Source organism: Solanum tuberosum, unplaced genomic scaffold, assembly GCF_000226075.1.
Source record: "Solanum tuberosum cultivar DM 1-3 516 R44 unplaced genomic scaffold, SolTub_3.0 scf00614, whole genome shotgun sequence".
Lineage (NCBI taxonomy): Eukaryota > Viridiplantae > Streptophyta > Magnoliopsida > Solanales > Solanaceae > Solanum > Solanum tuberosum.
In genome coordinates this window covers 82340-108915 of record NW_006239525.1, presented here as the reverse complement: position 1 = coordinate 108915, position 26576 = coordinate 82340, and the positions used below count along the sequence as shown (strand labels likewise).

Sequence of the window (26576 nt, the reverse complement as noted above, 5' to 3'; positions counted from 1 at the left end):
TTCTCAACTTCAATTTTCAAATCGTCGAAGGAAGAATCTTTTTCGGAAAAAGTATTTCTTTTTAAAAGACGATCATCAGCCTCTTTTAAAGAGTAAGGAGCTGAATATTCAAAATCACTTAAATCGTTCTTCTTGTTTTCAAAAGGTTTAGAAGAACTTGATCTTGCTTCGTTAGAAGTAGCTAAATCAATGATTTTCTCACGAAGCTTACTATCAGTATTTTCTTTTAAAAGCTCAATCACATTATCAGAAGTGATTGTATTCATATTAAAATCTTGAAATTGCGATTGAAGTTTATGAATTTCAACATCTTCACAATTGCAATCATTATCCTGACAAGTAGTACAAGGATTAGCATCATTATTATCATTATCAGATAAATCAAGCAATTCAATATCAGAACCTGAATCGAATTCGTAATCGTCGTCTTAACCAGAAGTGTATAACAAACCATACACCTTTTCATAGGTTTCTCCATCAAGCTCCAAGGTTTTCAACTTATTCAGCTTGCAATTCGGCGCAATATGACCCAAGTAACCACACTTGTAGCATTTAATTTTTGCTAGATCCCTTCCTGATCTATCTTTTGTAAATCTAAAAAGATTTACAAGAGCTCTTTCTAGCTTCGTGTTCCTCTTTAGATCTTCACCGAGATCTCCTTTTTTTTATGAGAACCTTCGGTTCTTGAGGACTTATAATACCTATCTTTATTGCCGCTTTTAGCAGTAGGATCGGGTAAATCGAACTATGCACAAAAATCTCCCAATTGAGATTTTTCTCTAAGCTTATCCATCTTAAGTTGTCGAGCCATCTTCAATTCGTTGCACAAATTCAAACCTTCTTGCGTGCAAGTTTCTATAATCTTCCCATAAGTTAAATCCTTATAAGGGATTTCAACATTATTGCCTCTGAGAGCCTTACAAACTCTTTCAGCAAATAAAGGGGGGAGCCATCTATAAACTTAGCTTTCCAATACTCCATTTTATTTTTGGGTAATTCCATAACCCTACTAAAATAGGTGTCTTTATACCATCTGAAAAATCGTAAGGTCTGACATCTTAGACCGTTAAGGAGGGTACGAACAGTCTCATGCTGGTTGGTAAATCTACCATTAAAATGCTCCAAAATGGTAAGAACCAAGGTATAGACAGCGTCTTCTCTATTTTTTACTAGAGCCATACCCAAATTATCAATACCTTCATCGGTAGCTACGGCATTGATAATGGAAGCTTTCTTTTCCATATTAAGGTAGTTATCCCACCAGCCTTGTAGCTGGCCAGTAAAACCTGCCACAATCATCTTGCATATAGCCCTATCAGTGTTTTTAACACTTTTGCAAATGGTTGCACACATAAGCATTCTATGAACAAGAATCGTTAACTGTCTATCAGTCAGTCCATCGAGATTTTATTCATAAATTTCAGAACCACTGTAAGACGTATTAGTCTGATTCCAGTCACACTCTTCAATTAAAACATCTTGAGAAGTAGGACGAGGATAATAATAATAAGTATTCATACTTGGCTTGGTAGCATAACCACTATTTTTCTTGGGATATCCCCTGAGTTTATTAAACTCCGAAGAAACCTGATTTTTAAAATCATTGTAAGCTCTATTTTATCAGCAAAAGCTTGTGATAAATCGATAGGTTTAAATTTTAAACCAGAAAGCTTTTTATCAATAAGATCCATAAAATCCAAATCAGAAAACTTTTTATCAAGAAGTTCTTCCAATTCTTTTGCGAATCCAAATTTAAAATCTTGAATTTCAAAAGGCCTTTGAACATGAGTAGAAACGACCGTGGGTTTTCTTTCAAAAGTAGAAGCAATATCTGTAGTAAGAACAAAGTTAGCTCTAGCCATATCAGCCTTTATATCTTTTATCAAAATAGCTAAATTGTCGAGTTTTTTATCAGTGGAGCTAATATGCTCGCCCAAAACTTTAACATAAAGACTCAAATAATTATTTTGAGTAATAAGTTTATTGATTTCAGCAATACTTATAGAAGCAATATCTTCTTCAATAAATTTTTGAAAAGCTGAGAAAGTGATACCAATATTATTTGGTAAAACAAAAGATGACTGAGGAGGGTGATAGCTTTTGTAAGATTACCACTCTCATCTTTATAAGTCCTTTCAATAACATTAATATAAAGAGGTAAGTAAGTGGTTATTAACCAAGGGACAAAATACATAATTTGATTATGCAAAGCACAAGTTTCATAAAACTCTTGAGAAATACAATTAAGATCTTCTTCGCTATAAGAATCAAAGAACCAAGTTTTAAATTGATCCCATTTTTCATCAAAAATTTCTTTTTGAATATGTTTTCTTGCCATGAAACCTAGGCTAAAATCGATTTGGTGTGAAAACATTAAGAATCGTTGGGGTCAAACTCCATTTCGGAGACTGAAGGAATATCCTTATCAGAAGCATCATCATTCACCTGAACTATATTAGTTCGTGGGTCGATCTTTACCCTTTCGACCACAGAATTTCCATCAGATCCAATAGTATGTAATGAAGCCGCACGATCTCGGGCCGGACCATAAATTGGTTCAATAAGGGAAATATGATGAATCGCAGGCAAAAGTCTACCATTAGACAAGGACTGTCTCTTAAAACTGTGACTCTCAGAAGAAATCAACATGTTGTTAGAAAAGGACTGCATACAATCCTTATACCAATATGCAGATAATTATACTGATTTTTATAAAAATTCACATCGCGCTCGTTTAGCAAACGAATAGTCTGTTCAGACGAATTTAAAGCTAAAGATTGCTCAGTAGTTTTAATCAATTGTTTAGTAGATAGTTTATCAAACCAACTATAATCATACATAGTTTTTATATCTATGTCAAATAGTTCCCCTCCATCTCATATATACCATGAAAGTTCTAAGCTCTGATACCAATTTTACAGGATCTGTGACCTGGCGGTAGTTCGCCCAGTCATGGATCTAGCAAACTCAGCATCCTTAAGCTAGCGGTAGTCCGCCTGCGAAAGAATCGAAATACACAAGAATTTTGGCATAGTTTCTCGAACTGCATGGTGATATTTTTACCTGAGCAAAGTAATTAGGGACAACTAAAAAAAAATTTGACAAATAATTAGGGACAGAGGGAGTATCTCAAAAAGAATTATTTATCTCGAGAATATTATTTTTATGTCCTAAATTATTCACTCCTTAAATAGCCTTGATTGTCCATGATAGTGGTGATTGACTATGGTCTTTAATACCATCATAAATACTTTTTTGACAACTCTTTTTCTCTATTGATATTCCCATGATAGAGGTCAACATGTTTTCATTTTGTGAGAACAGAGAGGCACAAAATTCTCTCTTGTAATTTCTGTGTCTATACTTTGTTATGTTAGGTTTTCTTTCTTAATTTTTGGCTCCTAGTTTATACTAGAAGAGCTTGTGGGGATACATCTATATCGGGTGACATATCCTTAAGCTATGAGAATTTCCTACAAAAGTTTATGGTGAAGTATAAGTTTTGATGAATTCAGTATAAGTGTTTGTGATGAAGGTATTCAACTTGTATCATGGGAGAAAGTTTGTTGCCCAAACAAGACCCAAGTGGAATGTAACATCTGTTGGTCAATTGCTTGTAAGAAAGATTCTTTAATGCGTATTCACTAACTCCTCAAGGGGAGGGTATTATATTATGTATTACTTTGAACTGCAATGCTTTTGTAGCAGACTGTGGATTGCTGATTTATTTTGGTGTTGTATCTTTCAAACTAGACATCAATTTATTGTTTGATTGAAGAAAGTACACATCGATCCTTGTGGAGAATGATAGTTGTTGTTTATGTGACGAGTAGTTAAGAAACTTCGACATGTGATGTTACAATGCAACTCCACTGTCACAATAGAATACATACTATGTAGTCCTAGTAATTACTCTATTTTTAGTCAAACATGAACATGCAGCCATATATACAAGTTTCATAAACCTCAACAAGACAGTTTGGTTCTCACTTGGATCTTCAATAAGACTAAATCTAACAATTATCCAACCAGTTATCAGACCATCGTTTGAGCTTGGTATCGTGAAATGTCAAAAGAACTTGTGAAGAAGTTCTGGGAATATTCAAAACCTTCTTTGATGCCTCTTCTGATTTCAGAGCATAACCAGCCCAAACAATCCTAAATTTTTCCAATACACGTGCATTCTTCAGAAAAAACCTTATTAGTTCTATCTCGTTTTCTTCATCTTTGAAACCAATCAATTGAATCGACTTTAGATGAGAGTCCAAGCACACAATGCTTTCTTTCGGATCATGCATCTGCCAACAATTAAAAATGTTGTGTTTGAGAACTGAAACTTGCAAACCCAAGGTGACTTTTCAACTCCTCAGTCTCTAGTCTTGTGTTTAGGGGACTACAAATCTATATATACATAACAAGTAAAGAATTACCTTATATGTACATTGTAATTTTTTACCAAGGGGCTTCGGCTGAAAAACCTCATCCCCCCGCCCTTGATCTTCCCGTACCTTCCAATAGTCACACCATTCTTCATACATTAAATAATTCTCCATCCTAGAAGACAATTGAGATCGAGTCAGAAGAGAAACCAAACACTTATATTGAAACAACTATTTATAAATCTGAATAAGCAGCAATCACTCAACAACATGCACAAGTAACTATTTCAATGCCAAACAGGATTCACTGATTCATTAAAAATCCAAGTGATCTGTTCGTATTGCAGTCTGATACTTACGATTCAAACCAAACCAAGCCATCCATCCAATCAACATGCATGTTATTCATCTCAGACTTTCATTACATCATCACTTCACTTCACAGTTTAAAGTTTCATACACCAAACATGATTAAATTCAGTGGCATGAGTATATATGCAGGTGATGCTTTCCAACTTCCAAAGTGAATTTTATAAGTTATATGCAGGTGATGATCAACAGTCCCTCTCTCTCATTGTGGCATGGCATGTTTCGTCGAATCTTGGATATAGGTTTATAGTTTAGCATTAACTATTACAAAAAAATCTTTAGAAAGTTATAAAAGTTACAAGTTTCTTACCTCATTGCACCACAATTTTAAAACCTCTAGGTTAGGCGAATACTTGATCAATCGTATCATAACTTGCATACAATCTTCATCAACTCTCAATTTTAGTTTTAAGGACTTGAGCTTATTAAAACAAATGGGAGAGAGGCAAGCCTGTTTGTACAAACCCTACAACACCAAAAGAAAAAATGAGAAAACTAAGAATCTATGTGCTTATTAATTCCAAAGAAAACAAAACTAAATTTACCTTAAGGGAAGCCTTGAATAGTTTCAGAAGGGACTTCCTTGATCATCTTATGCACAAGAATTCCAGTTTTCTCACCAAAATCATCATCAAAATTTCTATCATAATCATCAAAATTGATGTTAACATATTCTATTGAAAAGAGATTGTTGATTACTATATCCTTTGGCCTAGGAGATTTATATGTTAAGAATTTTAGAGCAGGACAAGAAATTTTGATTTCACAATTGTCATAATAGTTGCCCTCATCAAAAGTGAGATATAAAAGAGATTTCGAAGCAATATAAAGCAGGTTCATATGTTGTAAATTGCAATCACATAATTCCAATTTTTCAAGGAGTAGACATTCTGAGAAGAAGCAACTTGTCAAATGTCCATCTAATAACTCAACACTGCAAAGAAGAAGCAATTTCAGCTGACGAAATCCGCCCAAATGATTATGATCATTAGGTAGTTTTAGTACATCCCCACACAAATTTAGTTTCAAAACCTGTAAAGATTCACAAGTTACAAGACAATGCGGTAACTCAAATGGCTCACAAGGCGAAAACCACAACACAAGTTATTCAACATTTCTTCTTGTTGCTGCATCAATAAAACGCAAAATATCTGTGGTTTCAAACATATTGCTACATGAGAGGATAAAACGGACAAGGTTAATCGTTTTATGGGAAATTAAAAAGGTTTCAAACATATTTAAGGATTGAAAAATATGTACTGTTTTAAGTTGTAATTTGTTATGCTTTGACTAGCTGCAGCAGAATCCAAATTTAAATAATCAGCTTGAAGTCATTTGACCAAATTTGAAAGTTGGGTATAGATGTTGATTTTTGGGGGCACGAATGGATTAATCATGGATATTGTACTCGACACATAATTCCCTTGATTCAGTACTTTGAAGCAGCGGTAAGGCTCTCCACGATGACGATTAATCTGATTGACTACATGAACACAGGAGGAGTACATCCATCAAATTACATACCATATTCGGAGTCTCACATAAGACATGCTTTTTCTAATCTGGTTGGACCTAACATTAATGTATACCTCTCGTGTATGGTTAATAGCACCAGACATGTGCTTCTCAAAGAGGTGTAACTTTGTTTGGATCGAGGAGTGACACATTTCATTACATGTTCGGGGCTAATTAAAAATAAACCTTGTGAGGTGAATAAAAATATATTTCTTCCCGTTTTTAGCTTACTAGCTAGTGTAATATTGTACGCGTGTATCACGTATGAAAAAAAATACAACTATGATATATTTTATGTATTAAACAATTTCACTTTAAGCCTAACGTTACAAGCGTAATTGCAACTTTGTTTTCTTGGTGTAGAATTTTACTACTTTTGAATTTGTAGTCGCGGAAGTGTTATAATTCTTGTGGTTAAATTATATTGTGGACTGAAATATAATTCTCTCTTGTAATTCTCCGTTACAAGAATATACCATTTAAGACTTTAATTAACAATAAGGTATATATACTCCTTTTTATTTACAAAATTATGTTTTTAATTACAAACATGACATAATATTTAATTTTTGATAAATTTAAAAAAAAAAATTAATATTCGATTTATTTCCTTTTTTGGGGTTATGTGCTAAAATTATGGGATTGACAATTATTGTTTACCTTTTGGTTTTCCAAGCATAATTTTACTCTTTTATATTATTATTTTTACCCATATCTTGAATTTTTCATTTTTTTTTTGTATATTTTAGTATACAATTTATTTTCTAATTTTGGGAATTATGTGGTAAATTTATGGTATTGATAATTATTGTTTACTTTTTGGCTTTTCAACCATAACTCTGTTTTAGATTGTTTTTTTGTCCATATATTGAATTTTAGATTATTATTATTTTGTATATTTTAGTATCCGATTTATTTCCTATTTTTGGGGATATGTTCTAAATTTATGGAATTGATAATTATTGTTTACTTTTTTGACTTTCCAACCATAATTATACTATTTATTAATTGTAGTCTTCTCTGACCTCTTTAAAATTGTTTTCATACTGACAAATTATTTTTTCTGAAATTCTAAAATTTATCTACGTTGTTTTTTTTGACAAAATATTTTATTTTTTTATGGCATGACTTAAATAACCATTTAAATCTAGAAAGTTTAATAAAGTAATTAAAACTTACATGTTATATAGATTTTCATACAACTTTGGTGGTAAGTCTTATATAATATGTTAAATTATATGACACCTCAATATATACCATATAATATATCAAATTTGTGTAAACAAAATATATGTACCATATAATATATCAATATTGTATCATCTAAAACTCCAAGTTATACCAATATTTAATCATCTAAAATATCAAAATTATATCAACAATGTATCATCTAACATACCAAAATTATATCAGTATTGTATTATGTGAAATACAAATATTATAGTAGCATCTGCACCATTTAATAAATTGAACTTGTTGATATTTTTTGTCATTATTTTTTTCTCAAATTGTCAGTTTATAACATAACGAAAATTATTATTTTGATAACATTATCTTTTAAAATTAACACTAGTATAGACTTGAGTGTTGAAGAAGAAGGAAGCTGACGATTGGAACAGGTCCAACGAAGCTAACTGTTATGTCTATAGCAAGTATTGATGAAGAAGGAAGCTGACGATTGGTATAGGTCCAACGAAGCTGACTGGCGAGTTTTGCAGCACTGTTGTAGAATTAGAGTCGCACTAGGATTAGATTACTTATATTAATTAGGAGTATATTACGACTAGAATTATATTATGATTAGAATTATATTACGACTAGGATTAGATTATTTATAATTACATTATTATTATTATAGTAGTAATAGGTATTGTAGTAGGACTCTAAGTATAGTTAACTTAGGACTCTACAATTCTCTCCCTATATAAGGAGTATGTACTCAACAATTTTATTCATCAATACAATCCTTGATTTCTCTAATCCTAGACGTAAGATTTCTACAAGGTATCAGAGCATAAAAGCTCTTCCTCTCTCTGAGTATTGATCAAAAAAAAAATGCACGTTAGATTGCAATGACCACTTCTACCAAAACTATGTCGACCTTCTCACTTCACCAACTTGTTGCCGCTTGCTTCATTAAACTTAAGCCAACAAACTACCTCATATGGAGGACACAAATATCCCTATTGATTCAAATGATGAAACTAACATATCTGAACCAAGTAAAAGTAGTTGTTCCACTGGACAAACGGCTAGGAAAGTTGTAGCAGTTGAGAAGGATGCAAAAAATAGTGACATCATTGATGATTGGAAGGAGAAAGATGTGTTGCTAAGGAGTTGGATCTCAAGCACCTTGACCGAAGAAAGCATGCAACTGATTGTGGGCTGCTCAACTGCCAAAGATGTGGGAATGCATGAAAAAAGATTATATTCAAGCAACAAAAATAATTAATTTTGCTAGAGGTTTAGGTCTCAAATACAAGACCTTTGTCATATTAGGTAAGACATCATATTCCACTCTTAATCAATTTTTTTATGCTCTCACGAGTTTTGATATAAGGGAAGATGAAGAAGAGGTGGCACAACAAAGCCATAACATGGTATTCTCTACTCAAAAAAGCAGGGGAAGAGGAAACAACAACATCAACTCCAAAGAAACAGGTTTCAAGCCTGCTGGACAGGGAACAGGTTCTAAGAACAGTCAATATGGACCAGGTTCTCTAAATAATAAAAGTTCTCAAAGTGAAAATAAAGAAAGGAATAATATTGAGTCATGTCAAATATGTGGTAGGATTAATCATATTGCTCTTAAGTGTTTTTACTGGTGGAACTACTCGTATCAATCTGTAGATGAACTACCACAAGCAACGACTAGACATCACATTCATACTGAAGCATTGACAAAACAAGTTTTTTGCTGGGTATTCAAAGTTTTTTTTTTATGGGTATTCAAAGCAAGCTAGGAGTAACCGTTCCTCTACTCACTAGCTTGAGTAGAAGTGTTGAAGAAGAAGGAAGTTGACGATTGGAACATGTCAAAAGAACAAGTCCAACGAAGCTGATTGTTATGTCTACAACAAGTGTTGATGAAGAAGGAAGTTGACGATTGGAACATGTCAAAGGAACAGGTCCAACGAAGCTAACTAGCGAGTTTACAACACTGTTGTAGAATTAGAGTTGCACTAGGATTAGATTACTTATATTAATTAGGATTATATTACGACTAGAATTATATTATGATTAGATTATATTACGACTAGGATTAGATTATTTATAATTGCATTATTATTATTATAGTAGTAATAGGTATTGTAGTAGGACTCTAAGTATAGTTAACTTAGGACTCTACAATTCTCTCCCTATATAAGGAGTATGTACACAACAATTTTATTCATCAATACAATTCTTGATTTCTCTAATCCTAGACGTGAAATTTCTACATTGAGAACTTGAAATTACACTAGAACTATATGACACTATTTACGAATAACATTGAAAATTTCTAATATCAAAATTGTACCATTTAATAATACTAACATTGTACCATATAATATACCAACAATTATTGAATTCTACCCCATATAATATACCAATTTAGTTGATATTTCGTGTCATTTTATTTTTTCAAATGATATTTTATACCACAAGGGTAACCAACATAAATAATAGAACTAATTACATCATATGATTAAATATGATTATGGAAAAAATGCTTAATAAACAACGAATAAAATTCATATCCGCTAATATCATTCAATTAGATTATGAAAAAAAGTGTTGTGAAAATAAAAAATTAACTCAACAATGCTAATCCTCATATGGATATTTGGTACAAGTTTAGTTGTTGTGATCCTCTATAGGCTATAACACATTTTCTACAATCTACTTTAGATCTCTTGAAAAAAAAAAATTCAATTGCTAGTTGCGTCACATATCACTCCTTCAATCTTGAAATCCACATACCTTCCTGGAATGCATTTCAAAAAAAAAAAAAAAAAACTACTAAACAACAGTTATAACAATCAAATTTGAAATACACAATTATATTTTTTTATATCACCAAAAAAAAAAAAGTTATATACGAAATGGTGTATAATATGGTTAAAAATTGGTGTCACTTCATTATTCTTATAATCAAATTCAAACACCAACTTATAACCAAACTGTAGGTATAACATTGATTTATGAAGATTGATAAAGTTGAACATGATTATATGTTACAATCTAACCATGCATAACAGCATAATCTAATCAATTATTTATCAATTTTTTAGTATAATCGAACTAAAAAACATTATGTAACGCTAGTTTTAAAAAAGAGTTAATAAATCGAAACAATTTATTTAGGCAAAAGTCTTATTCTCAATGAAAATTAATTTATTTATTAAGAAACAATAGAATTTTTATTTTTAAAAAAATGAATTATCACCAAGCAGAAACCAACATCAGTAAATTGAAAAAAATGAAACTATCACCAAGCAGAAAATTACAGAAAAAAAAACATTTTCTCATTGAAACAACGTGGATAAATCTCAAATTGAATCAACACAATATTTATCAATAAAAAAGAAATATATTTAATTAATTAAACAAATAATTTCGGAAGGTGAAAAAAAACAAATAATTTTGAAACAATCAAAAAAATAAATTAATATTCAAAATCGTTTTTAACCAAAATAATTTGTTTCAAAGATAAATTTTCATAATAATTACCTCATCCTTCGCCATACTGAATTAAAATTGAAACGTTGTAATTTTCGGGCATTGAAAGAATTATTAGAGAAGATAGAGAGTTTGATTGTTGTTACTTGTTAGTATACTAGTATTGTGATTATGAGGGAGAGAGGGAGGGGATTATGTTAATGGTTGAGATAATTGTGGAAGCAAATAACAGAATGAGAGCTAATTAAGGGATGAGAATCTTATATAATAATTATTTATACGTTTTTTTTTGTAATTCCTTTTTTTTAATTCCCTTTTTTTCTTGATTATTTTGTGTTTTGTAAAAATTTTATTGCTATGTTTGTGAAAAGTCAAACTATTGTTATATAGGAGTTATTTATGTGCTTAAATTGTACTAGTTTCACGGCACGTGCATTGCACGTGTGTATCGCATATATAGTATACAATGTTGTAAAATAGAATTAATATTACTAAATTAATGTTTTTTAGTAAATAATTATAATTGAAAGAATATAGGACTAATGTTTTTAAATGATTAATACATATTGTTATAGATTTACTTGTATTTTGAGATCATATTGACCAGATATCATTGAAACATTTCAAAATACATTTAGAATTTAAATATGGTGAGAAAGTGACATTTTTTAGTAGTATTATTTTTACTTCACTCAATTTTGTAAACAAATCTAACAAACAAATTTATTTTTAAAAAAACATCAATAGCCTTTCTTCTTGAGGTTATAAACATAAATGATGGACACCATTTAAGTATAATTATTCTCTTAAAAATTCATACTTGAAATTTAGTATGTGCATGACACTATTACCATAAATATTTCAATATTTTATCTTTATACGTAATTTATTTTTTATAAAATATTATTACTCAATTAATATTTGAGTAAGATTATCATAGAAAGGTAATTTTACCCAAAAAAAAGGGTACTTTGTTGTTATAACGAATGATGGTTAAATAGAGGCTTGAGTGTATGTCAAATATTTAACTTGACCAACACTTTGTTATATATATACATTTTAGTACCATAATTTAATTTAATATATGAACATCACCTTTGGTGAAAAATATTTCATTTCATTAAGTTTCTACCTTATCTTTGTAGAAATATAGTCTTTTCATTTTTTCTGCTGCATACATATTATCATATAGTTTTTTCTGCCGCATACATATCATATAGATTTATATCGTGATTTAAAATATTTACCTTTTTCAATAATAAAAATTAATTGATGAATAAAATTTAAAGTGTTATTTATAGAATCCTTAATTCTATTTATGAATACTTTTTGACCAATCACTATTTTTTTATCTATTTTTATATAGCTATCAAGGAGTATATCTTGTAACATAACATTTTCTAAAATTAAAATGAGCACAAAATAACAGGAAATTCATACTTAAAAAATTGCATGCTCAATAAAATTATAAAAAAAGAAAAAACATATGGAACAATACATAGCCAATGAAGAAGGAAGACGAAAATATATGTTCATGCTACATTCACTATGTATTAAAAATAATATAATTATTATCATGATTATATTATCATATTATAAGTAAAGGTGAAAATCTATTTTTGAAATAGTGGATATAACATCAAAACTAATAATTCAATGGACTATGTTGCTGCCGTTGTTTTAGTAAAATTAAAAAGAAACTCCTTTGTTTTAGTGTGAAAGAATAAAAAATGAAAAAATAAAGATGAAATATCTTACCCAAATGATGTGTCTTTTTTCACAATTGTTTATTATTATTGTATTTCCCACAACTTTTCTTCACTATTAACTCATGAAAATCGTAAGAAAAAATATGAGTGTGAATTGATGAATGATTTGCTACAATTTGTTCACGGACTCTTTCTCATGTGGTACCTCGAATTTAATCAACTGTTCCAAATAACCCTTGAGATTTTTTAAGAAGAAGAAGAGTAGAAAACTTTAAAAATCGTAGTTTAAAAGTGAGAGGAAACCCTCTATTTATAGCTAACAAATAGTAGTATGAATAGGTGCTAATTCTGCCTTATCAGAAAAGTTACAACCTTTCGAAAAAGTCATTGCTCATCAAAAAAGTCACAACTCATCAGAAAAGACACAACCCTTTGGAAAAGTCGCAACTCTTTTGAAAAATCACAACCCTTCGAAAAAGTCACAATTCATCGAAAAAGTCACAACCCATCAAAAAAGTCACAACCCTTTGAAAAAATCACAACCCTTTAATGTGAAAAGGTATTTACTTTTAATATTATTAAATTAATAAATAAAATAAATTGATTATTTTTAATTGGAGGTATTATAGTAATTTAGCATTCAAGTTTGGAATTCATGCTTTTAAGGTAGTATAGATATAGATAGATATTTAAGTTTTTTACCCTATATAATATAATGCCCTCCACCCTCCCCTTGAGGAGTTAATGAATACGCATTAAAGAATCTTTCTTACAAGCAATTGACCAACAGATGCTACATTCCACTTGAGTCTTGTTTGGGCAACAAACTTTCTCCCATGATACAAGTCGAATACCTTCATCACAAACACTTGTACTGAATTCACCAAAATTTATACTTCACCACAAACTTTTGTAGGAAATTTTCATAGCTTAAGGATATTTCACCCGGTATAGGTGTATTTTCAGGATTCAACAAGCTCTTCTAGTATAAACGAGGAGCCAGAAATTAAGAAAGAAAACCTAGCATAACAAAGTATAGACGGAGAAATTACAAGAGAGAACTTTGTGCCTCTCTGTTCTCACAAAATGAAAACATGTTTTTTCTACTATCCACAATGGATGAAGAACATTATATATTAGTAATGTGACATTTTCCTCCCTCATTATTGGAAAGGATTAATGGGAATTAATATCAATAGAGAAAAAGTATTTATGATGGTATTAAAGACTATAGTCAATCACCACTATCATGGACAATGAAGATTTTTTAAGGAGTGAATAATTTAGGACATAAAATAATATTTTCCTTCAAATGGAATAGGAGATAGAATAATTCTTTATGAGATATATAATACTCCATATTTTTCCAACATTTTCTTAGTTAGGAATTACAAAATTAAGATGCCACATTTCACTACTTATATGTTATGTAGTTATCTATGTGTAAATAATCTTCTCTTTAGACTAGAATGAGTATTTTTACGTTTCATTATGTATTCCATTACTTTGGACTGTGGATTGCTAATTTAATTTGGTGTTGTATCTTTCAAATATTGTTTGGTTGGCTTTGATTGAAGAAACTATACATCGATGATAGTTGTTTATGTGACGAGCAGTTAAGAAACTTCGACCTGTGATGTTACAATGCAACTCCACTGTCACAATACAATGGACTAGAATGCAAATTCCAAATTGGGCATATATACTATGTAGTCCTAGTAAGTACTCTATTTCAGTCAAACATGAACTACAAGTTTCATAAACCTCAACAACAATTTGGTTCTCACTTGGATCTTCAATAAGACTAAATCTAACAATTATCCAACCAGTTATCAGACCACCGTTTGAGCTTGGCATCGTGAAATGTCAAAAGAACTTGTGAAGAAGTTGTAGGAATATTCAAAACCTTCTTTGATGCCTCTTCTGATGTCAGAGCATAACCAGCACAAACAATCCTAAATTTTTCCAATACCCGTGCATTCTTCAGAAAAAACCTTATTAGTTCTATCTCGTTTTCTTCATCTTTGAAACCAATCAACTGAATCGATTTTAGATGAGAGTCCAAGCACACAATGCTTTCTTCAGGATCATGCATCTGCCAACAATTAAAAATGTTGTGTTTCAGATCTGAAACTTGCAATCCCAAAGGTGACTTTTCAACTCCCCAGTCTCTAGTCTTGTGTTTAGGGGACTCAAAATCTATATAAACATAACAAGTAGAGAATTACTTACTACCTTATATGTACATTGTAATTTTTTACCAAGGGGGGTCGGGTGTAAAACCTTATCCCCCCGGCCTTGATCTTCCCGTACCTGCCAATAGTCACACCATTCTTGATACTTTAAATAATTCTCCCTCCATTCTCCATCCTAGAAGACAATTGAGAGTCAGAAGAGAAATCAAACACTTGTATTGAAACAACTATAAATCTGAATAAGCAGCAATCACTCAACAACACAAGTAACTATTTCAAGTGAAAATGCCAAACAGGATTCACTTTCAAGTGTCACTGATTCATAAAAAATCCAAGTGATCTGTTTGTATTGCAGTCTGATACCTACAATTCAAACCAAACCAAGCCATCCATCCAATCAACATGTTATTCATCTCAGACTTTCATTACATCACTTCACAGATGAAGTGCCTTACCTCATCGCACCACAATTTTAAAACCTCGAGGTTAGGCGAATACTTGAGCAATCGTATCATAACTTGCATACAATCTTCATCAACTCCCAATTTCAGTTTTAAGGACTTGAGCTTATTAAAGCAGATGGGAGAGAGGCAAGCCTCTTTATACAAACCCTACAACACCAAAAGAAAATACAAAAAATGAGAAAATTAAGAATCTATGTGCTTATTAAATCCAAAGAAAACAAAACTTTACCTTAAGAGAAGCCTTGCATAGTTTCAGAAGTGATATAGAAGGGGCTTCCTTGATCATCTTATGCACAAGAATTCCAATTTTCTCATCACAATTTCTATCATAATCATCAAAATTGATGTTAACATGTTCTATTGAAAAGAGATTGTTGATTACTATATCCTTTGGCATAGGAGATTTATATGTTAAGAATTTGAGAGCAGGACAAGAAATTTTGATTTCACAATTGTCATAATAGTTGCCCTCATCAAAAGTAAGGTATAAAAGAGATTTCGAAGCAATATAAAGCAGGTTCATATGTTGTAAATTGCAATCACATAATTCCAATTTTTCAAGGAGTAGACATTCTGAGAAGAAGCAACTTGTCAAATGTCCATCTAATAACTCAACATTGCACAGATGAAGCAATTTCAGCTGACGAAATCCGCCCAAATGATTATGATTAGGCAGTTTAAGTATATATCCACACAAATTTAGTTTCAAAACATGTAAAGATTCACAAGTTACAAGACAATGCGGTAACTCAAATGGCTCACAAGGCGAAAACCACAACACAAGTTGTTCAACATTTCTTCTTGTTGCTGCATCAATAAAACGCAATATATCTGTGCTTTCAAACATATTGCTACATGAGAGGATAAAACGGACAAGGCTAATCGTTTTATGGGAAATTAAAAAGGTATCGATAAATTCTTTGAATTCCTCAAAATCTGGATCTGAATCAGAGAAATTACTATCAAAGCGGAAGTAGGGGATGGTAGTGCATATGTTTTTCCATCTTTTGGACAATACAGTCATATGAATCACATCAAAAATACAGAGATTTGAAAGAATGATGTGAAGTATATCAACGGGCAATGAGCTTATTCTATCAATCCCATTACTGCAACAATATGTTTCCATTCTAACCTAGAATGCACAAAAGAGTCGAGAGGCACATACGGTTTTTCCTATTTATATTAGGAAAAGGGTCAAATATGCCTTTATTAAAATGATCTTTAATATATAACAAAAGTATTTATTTGATTAAAATGGTCCTTAATCCATCTACTACTCTTATATATTCTATGCTAGCTAACCCCTATTATCCCGTCCTCACGACTTAACTAAAACATATTAAGATCTAAATATATCTTTTTCATTTAATAAAAACAAAGAATTAATACATCAATTTAGCAGCCAAAATAATTTTCCCTTCTTTTCTCATCTAATTCCTCAAAAAACCATTTATGCCGCCCCCACACCTACGCCCACACCCACACCCACACCCACACAATCTTTTAATAATCCTTTCTTTCTTTTCTTTTAGGTAGAAAAGAAAAGGCTTCTTTTTTTTTTTTCCTGTACTCATATTAAAAGCTGATTAAACTTATATTTATACATTACAAAACACATTTTTGAGTAGTGCCTACAAATAGTTTTTTTTTTCATTCTCATAACTCTAAACTCGAAATATCTAACTAAAAATGAAGGATTCCTATCATTCCACCGTAACTCAAATTGAAAGGGTCTGTTGATACTTGTATTGTTGCAGAACTAGTATTACTACTATAATTTGAATAAAAGTTTCTTTTCCACTCTTTTTGAGAACATATTACACAATATCCTACCTAAAAAAAAATATTACACAATAGTATAAGTTTTCAATTCTGCAACTAAGATTTCCCAGGATTGAGAAGTAGCTCCACCTTTATGTAGTAACTTTTGAATTTTGTTTGATATGATCTTTTCATGTTTTTAAAATATTTTAAATTATAAACTAATATAACTTATTATACTTTTTAAGTAATTTTTAAATATGTAAATTTTATTTTAAAATTTCATTCTAAATTCACATGGCAAAAATTAAAAAATTGACTCTCAAACGATGAAAAAAAAAATCATATAAGATGTGTCCGAGTGTTGTGCCTCGACACGGCTTGATCGGTAAATTTTACCATGATATGTTAAAATCAAAACATATTGCATGTCTACTATGAAACAACATTTATATGTGGAATGATCTATTATATAACTACTTGATGGCGAGTGTTGACCATCAGAGCATGTATTGCAAGTCTGACCTCAAAACGGACATTTTTTGGGGAGGGATACACAAATTACTTGCAAGTATATTTAAATAACCCAAAGTAGGTGTATTTCATTGATTTACTAATTGAAAATTGAAATCACTACATCAACTATTACAATACTGTTCAATGGATATATAAATAGAAAACATACAGCTGTTGTGGGAGGCATAGTAAAACTCTAATTGCTACAAGAGAAGCTTTGGATACAAGTTTCTTGTGCATAATCTGAATATTTTACATAGTTGAAAGTCCAGCCTTGTTCTTAAGCAACCCCATTTGGAACCTCAGTTACAGTCATCTTGCTAGTTATTCCAATTAACTTTCGAGTTTCCTCATCCATCTCGACGTTATCCTTTTTCATCCTCTCTGTAACTATCATTGGCATTTTACCAGCATTCACATAAGTTCGGAGAAGTGCATTATATATCTCTGTATTCACATACTTAGCGTGTCGAAGGGTAACTAGTAACTGTTCTGCCATCTGAATGTCGCCCTGCTCTTCAACTACATGAAACATCTCTTGAACCATCTTTGCATCCGGATCCCATTTTGAAACACTTGTAACAGTTTTTTTGAAAAATTCGACAACTTTATCCATTTCCTTTTGCTTCAAATAACCCTGTGTAAGAAGCTTCCAAGTGGTGCAGCTAGGAGTTATGCCTTTCTCCGCCATTCTGTTGTGAAAATCGACAGCATTTTCCATCTCACTTCTGTTAATGTAAGCAGCAAGAATTAAATTTGCAATCCTAGTATCCTTGGTCACAGAACCAGCTTCCCATTCAGTGTACAGATTCATTGCTTCTCCAAATTCATCCAACTTCAGTAACGACGATATAATACAACTATATTCTGTATCATTCACTTTACGGAAGAGTGACTTCATCTCCTTCCATATTCGGAAAACTTCATCCTTGCTCTGTAGATTTGTATGCAAACTAATGAGAGAAGCATATGCAGTTCGACCCTTCCTGGAAATCCTTTTCTCCATTTCTCTCAAAGTAGACTTTGCCTTATCCTGAAGTGAGCTTTTAATGTAGATGTTGGTTAAGGTGCTAAATGTTATCCAGTCAGGGTCCAATTTTGCCTTCTTTAGCTCAAGGAACGCTTTCTCTGCAGCTTCAACATTATTCTGTGATGCAAAAACTGCCAACTCCAGATTGTATGTGACAATATCAGGAGAGGTATTTTTCTTCAATTCCTTAATCAGGCCTGGAACCTTCTCTAGTTGCCCTTGGGATATGTATAAGGTAAGCATATGATTATAAGGAAGAGGGTACTTCAAGAACCCGCATTCGGACATTTTTTCCATCAAAGACTCAGCTTTAGCAGTGTCCTTATGCTGGACATAGGTGTGGAGAAGGGCAGTACAGGTGGTCTGGACCTTCAGTTTATCAGGCAGGTCTTCAAAAAACTTCTCTGCACTGTTCATACCACGAACTTTTGCAATCAAGTCCAAATGAACTGCATAGTCACCAGATAATAGTTCGATATCATCTTGTACCCTCATCCATTCACAAACCTGTAAACATAATCCCATCAACATTGCAGATTTCAATGCTATTAAAAATGGCATGTAGCCTTGCTTTTCAGAAAACTATCGCAAGGGCAATATAGAAAACTATGAGACACTTACTCAAGAGCAAGGACAATAATTAATTTAATTTAAACAAAACAAAAACAAGCAGTAGAAAAAATAAAATGCATGTTTGTATTAAGCATTTACAACATGCATTCCGTTCTTAACTGGTCATATCAGTGGTCAGAGTTCTTATTAGCAATAATATAAGGAATATCAGCAAAGCTTGAAGACTCTAGCAATTCCTTCAGTAGGTGAGGAGACTCCGGAGCAATTGGGAATACTGTAAAAAGCAGTTACCTTCTCAATCATCTAACACCATATCTTGGATTAGTAACTCCCTTGTTCAAAATCTAAGGTGGCACCATGTACAATGACTTTGTATTCAGCAATTAACCACATAGAATAATTCACTTGAGTATTCAACAAAAGAAGCAGATAATTTCCAGTTCTTACCCTATCCCGCCCATCCATCCTAAGCAAGTTTCATGGAAAAATGTAGAAGCTAGCATAGAAAACAATCAAAGGAAATGTATTCCAGTGCTGCAATACTCTACCACTATAAGCCTAAGAAATGAATGATTCAAAGTAAATCATGAAACAGTTAATGAGAAGAAATAGAAACCTCAAGGGCATGTTTAAATCGTTTGTGTCTTCGCAACTCCCGGACAATGCGATTGAGCTCATACTTCCGGACAGGGTGCCCCTCTTCCTTCCACTTGCGTATAGCAATGACAGCACTACGTTTTGCATAGATCAAACTCAAAAGCCTCCTCCCTAGTGTGTCTCTGCCACGAGTACTTGTGGCAGTACTAGTGCCACCTTCTAAACTAGTGGTAATGCTACTTCCACCTCCTGATCTTGTGGACTTCACTGTTGTCGAAGCTTCAATTGATAGAGGGCGAACAGCAGCATAAGATCTCCGGATCAAACGGAGCAACATTTTTATTACAGACACACTTTGTATTGCCTGCTTTGACAAGAAGATCAGATATGAGATAACCATAAAAAGAAAGATATCAAGACAAGCCATGTTTAGAACACATCGTTTTCAGATATTTGAGTCAACAATCTTTGTAACAGCATATTATACATCAAATGCACTTCACATTTTTCTTTTTTTTACACGGGTCAACTTGCTTACACCTCGACTGTTACACCGGGTATTAGCTATTTCCCACCACCATCAACACACATATCTAGTAACTTTGTCCACCAAAACTTAGGCATAGGCAGATGGGAAGAAATATATAAGTGAGGATTTAGCATACACTCACAGTCAACATGCCTTCCTGGCAACAATAGGGTTTAATTGGACATTCAATAATCTAAATTTCATCATAAACTGGAGGTTTAGCACGTGAATTCCTATTTTTCATACAGAGCAACCACTTCTGATCTCTTACCAATCTACCACATTCCATAAGTTCCCTCGTCTCAAACTCTGCTCTTAGGAACGTTTCCTCTCTTCACTTCTCTTGATTGTTTTTTAGTCTACCGTTGTCAGGTTGGCAATTGGGAATCATCATTCTTATCACTTCATTCATCTAAGTTTGAGAGTCAATTACTTTCGGCTTGTTCTTTGGTTGTGCTGGAATTTGAACATGACACTTTGTAATTCTCCTCCAACTAAATGTACTTCACCAGTCTAAATCAACTTATCCTGAATAACAGTAAATGTACTTCCAGAGCTTATATTGACCGATTTCAATTTAGATTTTCAAATACTAAATCCATGACCTTAACCACTCTTTCTCAATTCAGCTACGCATTGCCCAACGATTTCCCAGCTTAAGCACAAAAAGCAAACTGTGTAGTATTTATTAAATTCTAAACATTTCTCTTCCATAAATGCTACAAATTTCCACATTTTTCTGGTTTATTGCCATTGCCACATTTTAAGCACCAAATAAACTTTCGCTAACTCAGCACCAATCAGAGTTGTAGATGCACACATACATGCTATAAATTTGAACTGAATGAAAGAACTTAGGATTATCAACGTAATACAGTAATTGAAAAATGATAAACAAACAGAATTCAGAAGAAAACACACCTACTGTGCGAGTGATTTGCAACGTCAATTTACTCGCCGGCGAGAGAGTTAGGGTTTAGGGTTTAACACTTCAACCTCCGCTGTTTATTTCGGGTTTTCCACTTCGCCCATGAAAGAATAAGGTTTAAGAAAAATAAATTTAAATATCTAGTCCTTTTTCTTTTTTTGATATTTTAGTCCTTTACCTTTGCTAAAGTGGATAAACTTTTAATCATTTGATATTTTTCGGTGAACATCATAAAATACATGTTTGACAAAAAGATTGATATTAAAAATAAAAAAATGTCATAAATTTAACATAATACTCGTATGTCAAATTTCAACATAACATACGTAAATATGATTTAAAAGAAAAGGAAAATGTAAGTCTATAACCTTACTCATTAATGAATTCTACTTTAATTTAAAAATTAGAATACGAATAAAAATTATGCTAATGAATAAAATAAACGCAACATAAAAAATAGATAATACAAAAAATTACATGGAACCACAAGTAAAGGTTGAAAATGAGAAAGAAATGAAATATAAATAATATAAAAACAAAAAATAAACTTTTAGAAAAATTTAGAATAATAAAAATAAAATGAGAATTGAAAAAAAAATGTGGGCTTTGTTGTATAAGCAGCCTACTTTTTATTATCTATAGATAAGGTACATCTTTGAGAAAAAAGAATTGCAGTAATTCATATAGAAAAACAGAGATTCTAGCTAATCATTTATTCACTAGGAATGTCAAATAAGTTCCATATGTACATAAAATCCATTGAATTCTTGTAGATGTGGTGGCTTAAAGAAATATATTTAGCTCATCTCTCTCCACATGATTTCTTGAGGAGAACAGTTTAGGCTTTCCATTTCATCTACCTCTTAGCTACATCACTATTACATTCACCAACAGTTAAGCATGAATCTTAAAAAGTCAAAGAGTGTTGGACATGACATTATATAAATGTTTGGAAACAGAAACAAAGGTAGTAGATCAATCTGTGTTTGGTTTCAAAATTAAGGTTGGGCTATATCAAGGATAACATCAAAGTCTCAATCAAATTGACCCCAAGTTAGTAGTTGAAGTACCTTTCCCTTGTCCCCCCCACTATAGCTATCCAGGGCTTGAACTAAACCTTTTTTAACTTGTATTATTATTAATAATACTTGGCTTATTGGTTTATATAAAGAGTTAAGGGTAAACATCAAGCACTGTAAATATAACAATTTTGCTGCACTGTAAATATAACAATTTGGAGCGCATAACTCATCTTTCATTTCTTTCCTAAAAGTAGAGCAAGGTTAAGAAAAATAAGTATCAAAGTACCAAATGGAACTTATTAAAAAGCCTAACATTATCCAACAACTCCAGCGAGCTTTTCAGAATTGAAACAATAGTAAAATATGCCACTACTCTCCCAACTCTTCCTTCCCGTCACCATTTTAAGCTTCAGCAAATCTGATAATAAAAAAGAAATTGATAGGTTAGACATAATATCTAAGCAGAATCGTGCATGTGTCTTTCAATAAGAAGATATTATGTATGCCTGCCTACCCCAATTCAGAGAGTGTCAAGTGAGCCTTAGCATAGTCAGCGAAGAAGGCATCTTCATCCTGACATAAGCAAAGAGTTGTTCCAATCAGTCAACACAGCCAGCATTATACCAACTTAGATGAATAGTATTATACAATTTATATTTATACTAACCGCAGCATATTTCTCAACAAGGGGGCGGAAAGCAGGATCACATAGGAGAGCCTTGTCTGATGGCAACTGTAAGAGCCCTTCTTTTTCCCCACTCAAAAGCTCCCTGACAATAACAAATGTCTAGTAAACAAAATGGACTGATAACAGTCAAGTATTCCACAAAAGGAGAACTCAAAAAAGACTGTTTTAGATTCTTACGTAAAGTATGAGTTGTCAAAGATAAGGGGATTGGCGGTCCAAGGTCCCTCAAAACCAGAACGCTCCTTGTGGCACCTTCCCTGGAGAAAAATATCACTAAGAAATAAGCATGTGGAATAGAACCTCGCAACAAATAGGATTAAACAGTAAAAGCAGGCAACAAACCAAGGTATGGGCACCAGAGAGTGCAACAATATCCTTATCAGAAAGACCCATTTGTTTCACAAACACGTCCCTCAAGTGGTCACAGCCTGCATTAGGTTTACATATGATTATCAAGACAGGCAAATTGCAAGAGCTATTAAGTTCCTCAACACAATGTTTTGCAATCAGAATCTTCTCTATAAAGCTATCAGTCTATCATAAGACAAATTGCAAAGGAAGAACTTACCCTTGGTGGCATCAGGCAAGCGACCTTCAACAGGTGGTTCTGGCTTGTCCTGGCAAAGCAATGTTAACATAAATTTAGATTTCACCAAACAAGAGGGATGAAAATGTTACACATTTTGAATATATAATACTACAAAGTTTCTATACATAAAGTAGGAAAGGGAATATAAGAATCATCAAATTAGAATTCACTATGCAGGAGTTCTTTACACACAACCCCCTTTACAGTAATGTGAAGCATATGCATATCATAACGTCTTAGTTAACCAATACCAATAGGGAAGTATTTCACAAATGCATAAAATTTAGATAGAAGTTCCCAGAATCACAAGTCAGTATTTCCTTACAAACAGGGCCACAAATTGGGAAGTAAGCACTACTCATTAGTCATGACAAGTCAACTAGAATTGCTACAAAGCTGCATAGACAGTCTAACTAACCTCTCTGCCAGGGTGAAAGGGAACATCAGGTCCTCCAGTAACTTCAACAGCAACAACACCAGCCAACTGCACCAAAAAGAAAATAACAAGTTAGTTCTGCACTTTGTTAAGCAACTATTAACCGTTAAAAAAAATACTAACAATCAACGCAAGGATACATACTTGGTGGAAATCAGCATGGGAGAGGGTGGGAAACTGCTCCCTGATGGGCTCCAAGAGTCTGAGAGCAATGTCAAGACCATTGTTTGCACCATGAGCTTGCTCAGCTTTGAACCTCATGGTACCAAAGGGACCACCAGTCTTGGAACACACATCATAGGTACCAGCAGAGTGCCATCTGAGACAACAGAAAATATCTTTATACACAACTCACAAAAATTACAACTCATTATCCATTTGATCAAATGTATTGTATTCACTGTCTAACTTATCAGCAAAAAAAAAAACCAATTGAAGAGAGCATACGCAAGACGGAGCATAATAGGAGCACAATTCTTCTCAGCAATGAGTGTTCTGAGTTTCCTTTTACATTTGTCAACAGCCTTGAGGTACCCCTCGCTCACGGTGGGATAGGACTTACCCATAGTAATTGATCTACAGAGCATTTAAGTACAATAAGTTTCACAATCAAGAAATTAACCAATCATATACTATAGTTAGGTCGAGAAGGCTTAAGTATTTGTAGAAAAAAAAAACACAAATATTATGTGTAAGCAGATCCATGCCATTCTTGAAGTTGAAAAAAAAAAAGATCAGACTCTGGACAGATTATTTACGCTTTGCACTATTCAAAAGAAAACAATTTTAATACCCTTTGCACTATTCAAAATGGTACAATTTTGCCAACTCTATGCAAAATTAGGTTACCAACTCTAGTAGTGATATGATAAAAGAAAACAATTTTAATTATACTTTAATCAGATTTATTACTTATTTCATCTCAGATTCAGTGTAATAGTTTTGAAAAGGAACTGTAAAATAAATGTATAGTAGAAAAATTAATATTGATAATTAAACTTTATATTTCATAAAATTGGCATTGTATAAAAATTGTCAGTTCATCAACTAATTTCATAATCTCCCTAATAATTCTTATTTAAAATCTTTAAAATCAAAAGCACTTGTCCCCTAAACTTTAATAGGATAGCAAAATTATCCCATTTCAAAAATTGACTCATTTTCCCTTGTATTGGAACAAACCATTAGAAAGAAAGGCGTTTTTCATGAATTTGGATAAATTTTTTAGCCAAAAATGTAAATTTAACCTATTTCGAATAGGCCAAGGTATTTTTGGCCCTTTGTCATTTTTATAGAAAAATATAATAAATAATAATGCAAAAAAAAAATCAGAAAAGTGAATAATTATCATAGCCAAACATCTCCGGTCAATTTTTTTTATTTTTTTTTACAACCGAAAAATCCGTCTATGACCCACCCTTTGGACCAATCACAGCCTTCTAAACTCGGTGAATAATGGGTCCTCCCCTCTACCCTTCTCCACCTAAATACCGGGCTTAGCTTTGCATGGTGTGGAGGATTGAACCTGATCTCCGGTCAATTTAAAATCGCGATGTGTACAGATTCATCGTAAAAACATTTATACAAATTCTTTAACAAATAATTATTAGTAACATATAGATTCATATCAAGATCACGGATCACCCTCTGTAAAGATCACATAGCACAGACAAAAGAAGGCATTTCAGAAACAAAAATGCAATCGAAATAATCATTCTATAGACACATTTCACAACATCATCAAAGCCATAAAAAGTGAATAAAATAGAGCTGCATTACAGATCGATCGATCGATGAAAGAGATAAGAACCTGAAGAGAGAGAAAGGCAAAGATGATAAACCCTAGAGAGAGAGTGTGTACGGCACGAACAGACCACAAGCACTGGAATGAAATGAAACAAAAGCCCAAAATGGGGAAAATAAAAAGGAAAAGAAGGTTCTAGAAGGCGAATGTAAACCGTAGGATTAGAATGATCGTCTCTAATTGGTGGTGGTTAAGTTATCTGCGACCCTTAAAATTGTCTGCATAATTCACTTAGACACCTCAACTAACACTAATATCTAATGAACATTTTTATCTATCCAAAATTTATTCAGAGTGATATAACTTTTATTTAGACCAACTTCTCTAATTTTGTTCCTCCGTAATATCTCTGATTTTTCCTAATAATAAAAATAAATTAACTTGCATTCTTAGTAGTTATGTAAACTTTTACTATTTTTCATTTATAATAGGAAAAATTGTATATAATAGCAAACTATTAATTCAAATTAAATGCTATAAATATAGTTTGATTTAATTGTACTCCATAGTAAACTGTTGCTATTTCACCTCTCTCCTGGTGAATCTCTCTCGCCACTCTCGTTCTCTCCCTCGCCTCTCTCGTTTTTTATACAAACGCAAGTGTATAAAGTGCGTTTGTGTTTGTATAAAGCGAGAGAAAATTGTATATATACATTTATTTTCGTTCCCCTCTCCCAGATCTCGCTCGCCACTCTCCCAAATCTCGCTCTCTCACTCGCCTCTCTCACTTTATATAGTTGATCTTTTCGTATCTGTATACCAAAGCAGATTATACAACTGCTTTCTTTTGTATATGTATAGCGAAAT

At 32.3% G+C, this 26576-nt stretch overlaps 3 protein-coding genes across 3 annotated transcripts; all 3 read right to left on the bottom strand.

Moving 5' to 3' along the window:
• Positions 1-14308: 14308 nt before the first annotated feature.
• Positions 14309-16473, bottom strand: LOC102587149 (F-box/FBD/LRR-repeat protein At3g52680-like). The gene is made up of 4 exons (XM_006366066.2): positions 15523-16473; positions 15285-15440; positions 14870-15004; positions 14309-14729 (listed from the first exon to the last, which is right to left on the bottom strand). Exons 1-4 carry the CDS (start codon positions 16420-16422, stop codon positions 14445-14447), a joined length of 1476 nt encoding a protein of 491 aa, XP_006366128.1. The 5' UTR covers positions 16423-16473; the 3' UTR covers positions 14309-14444.
• A 1166-nt stretch (positions 16474-17639) lies between these two features.
• LOC102586806 (pentatricopeptide repeat-containing protein At4g02820, mitochondrial-like) lies at positions 17640-21376 on the bottom strand. The gene is made up of 3 exons (XM_006366065.2): positions 21224-21376; positions 19793-20137; positions 17640-19110 (listed from the first exon to the last, which is right to left on the bottom strand). Exons 2-3 carry the CDS (start codon positions 20108-20110, stop codon positions 17854-17856), a joined length of 1575 nt encoding a protein of 524 aa, XP_006366127.1. The 5' UTR covers positions 20111-20137; positions 21224-21376; the 3' UTR covers positions 17640-17853.
• A 1151-nt stretch (positions 21377-22527) lies between these two features.
• On the bottom strand, positions 22528-25837 carry LOC102586473 (L-ascorbate peroxidase 1, cytosolic-like). Its single transcript, NM_001288137.1, is given in 10 exon segments — positions 22528-22670; positions 22767-22825; positions 22920-23022; positions 23118-23197; positions 23283-23368; positions 23509-23557; positions 23948-24013; positions 24110-24284; positions 24413-24541; positions 25776-25837. Coding segments are annotated over 9 exon segments (753 nt in total). The 5' UTR covers positions 24532-24541; positions 25776-25837; the 3' UTR covers positions 22528-22654.
• Positions 25838-26576: the final 739 nt, after the last annotated feature.

Bases quoted from the DNA above. Each gene is read 5' to 3' on its own strand.
- LOC102586806 (XM_006366065.2), bottom strand. From the start codon at position 20,110: ATGTTGCTCCGTTTGATCCGGAGATCTTATGCTGCTGTTCGCCCTCTA. The intron at 19,111-19,792 runs GTTTCTATTTCT...TTATGTTTACAG, and splicing joins GATTTAAACATGCCCTTGAG to GTTTGTGAATGGATGAGGGT.
- LOC102587149 (XM_006366066.2), bottom strand. From the start codon at position 16,422: ATGGAAACATATTGTTGCAGTAATGGGATTGATAGAATAAGCTCATTG. The intron at 15,441-15,522 runs GTAAAGTTTTGT...TTGGTGTTGTAG, and splicing joins TATGCAAGGCTTCTCTTAAG to GGTTTGTATAAAGAGGCTTG. The intron at 15,005-15,284 runs GTAAGGCACTTC...ATTGTCTTCTAG, and splicing joins TAAAATTGTGGTGCGATGAG to GATGGAGAATGGAGGGAGAA.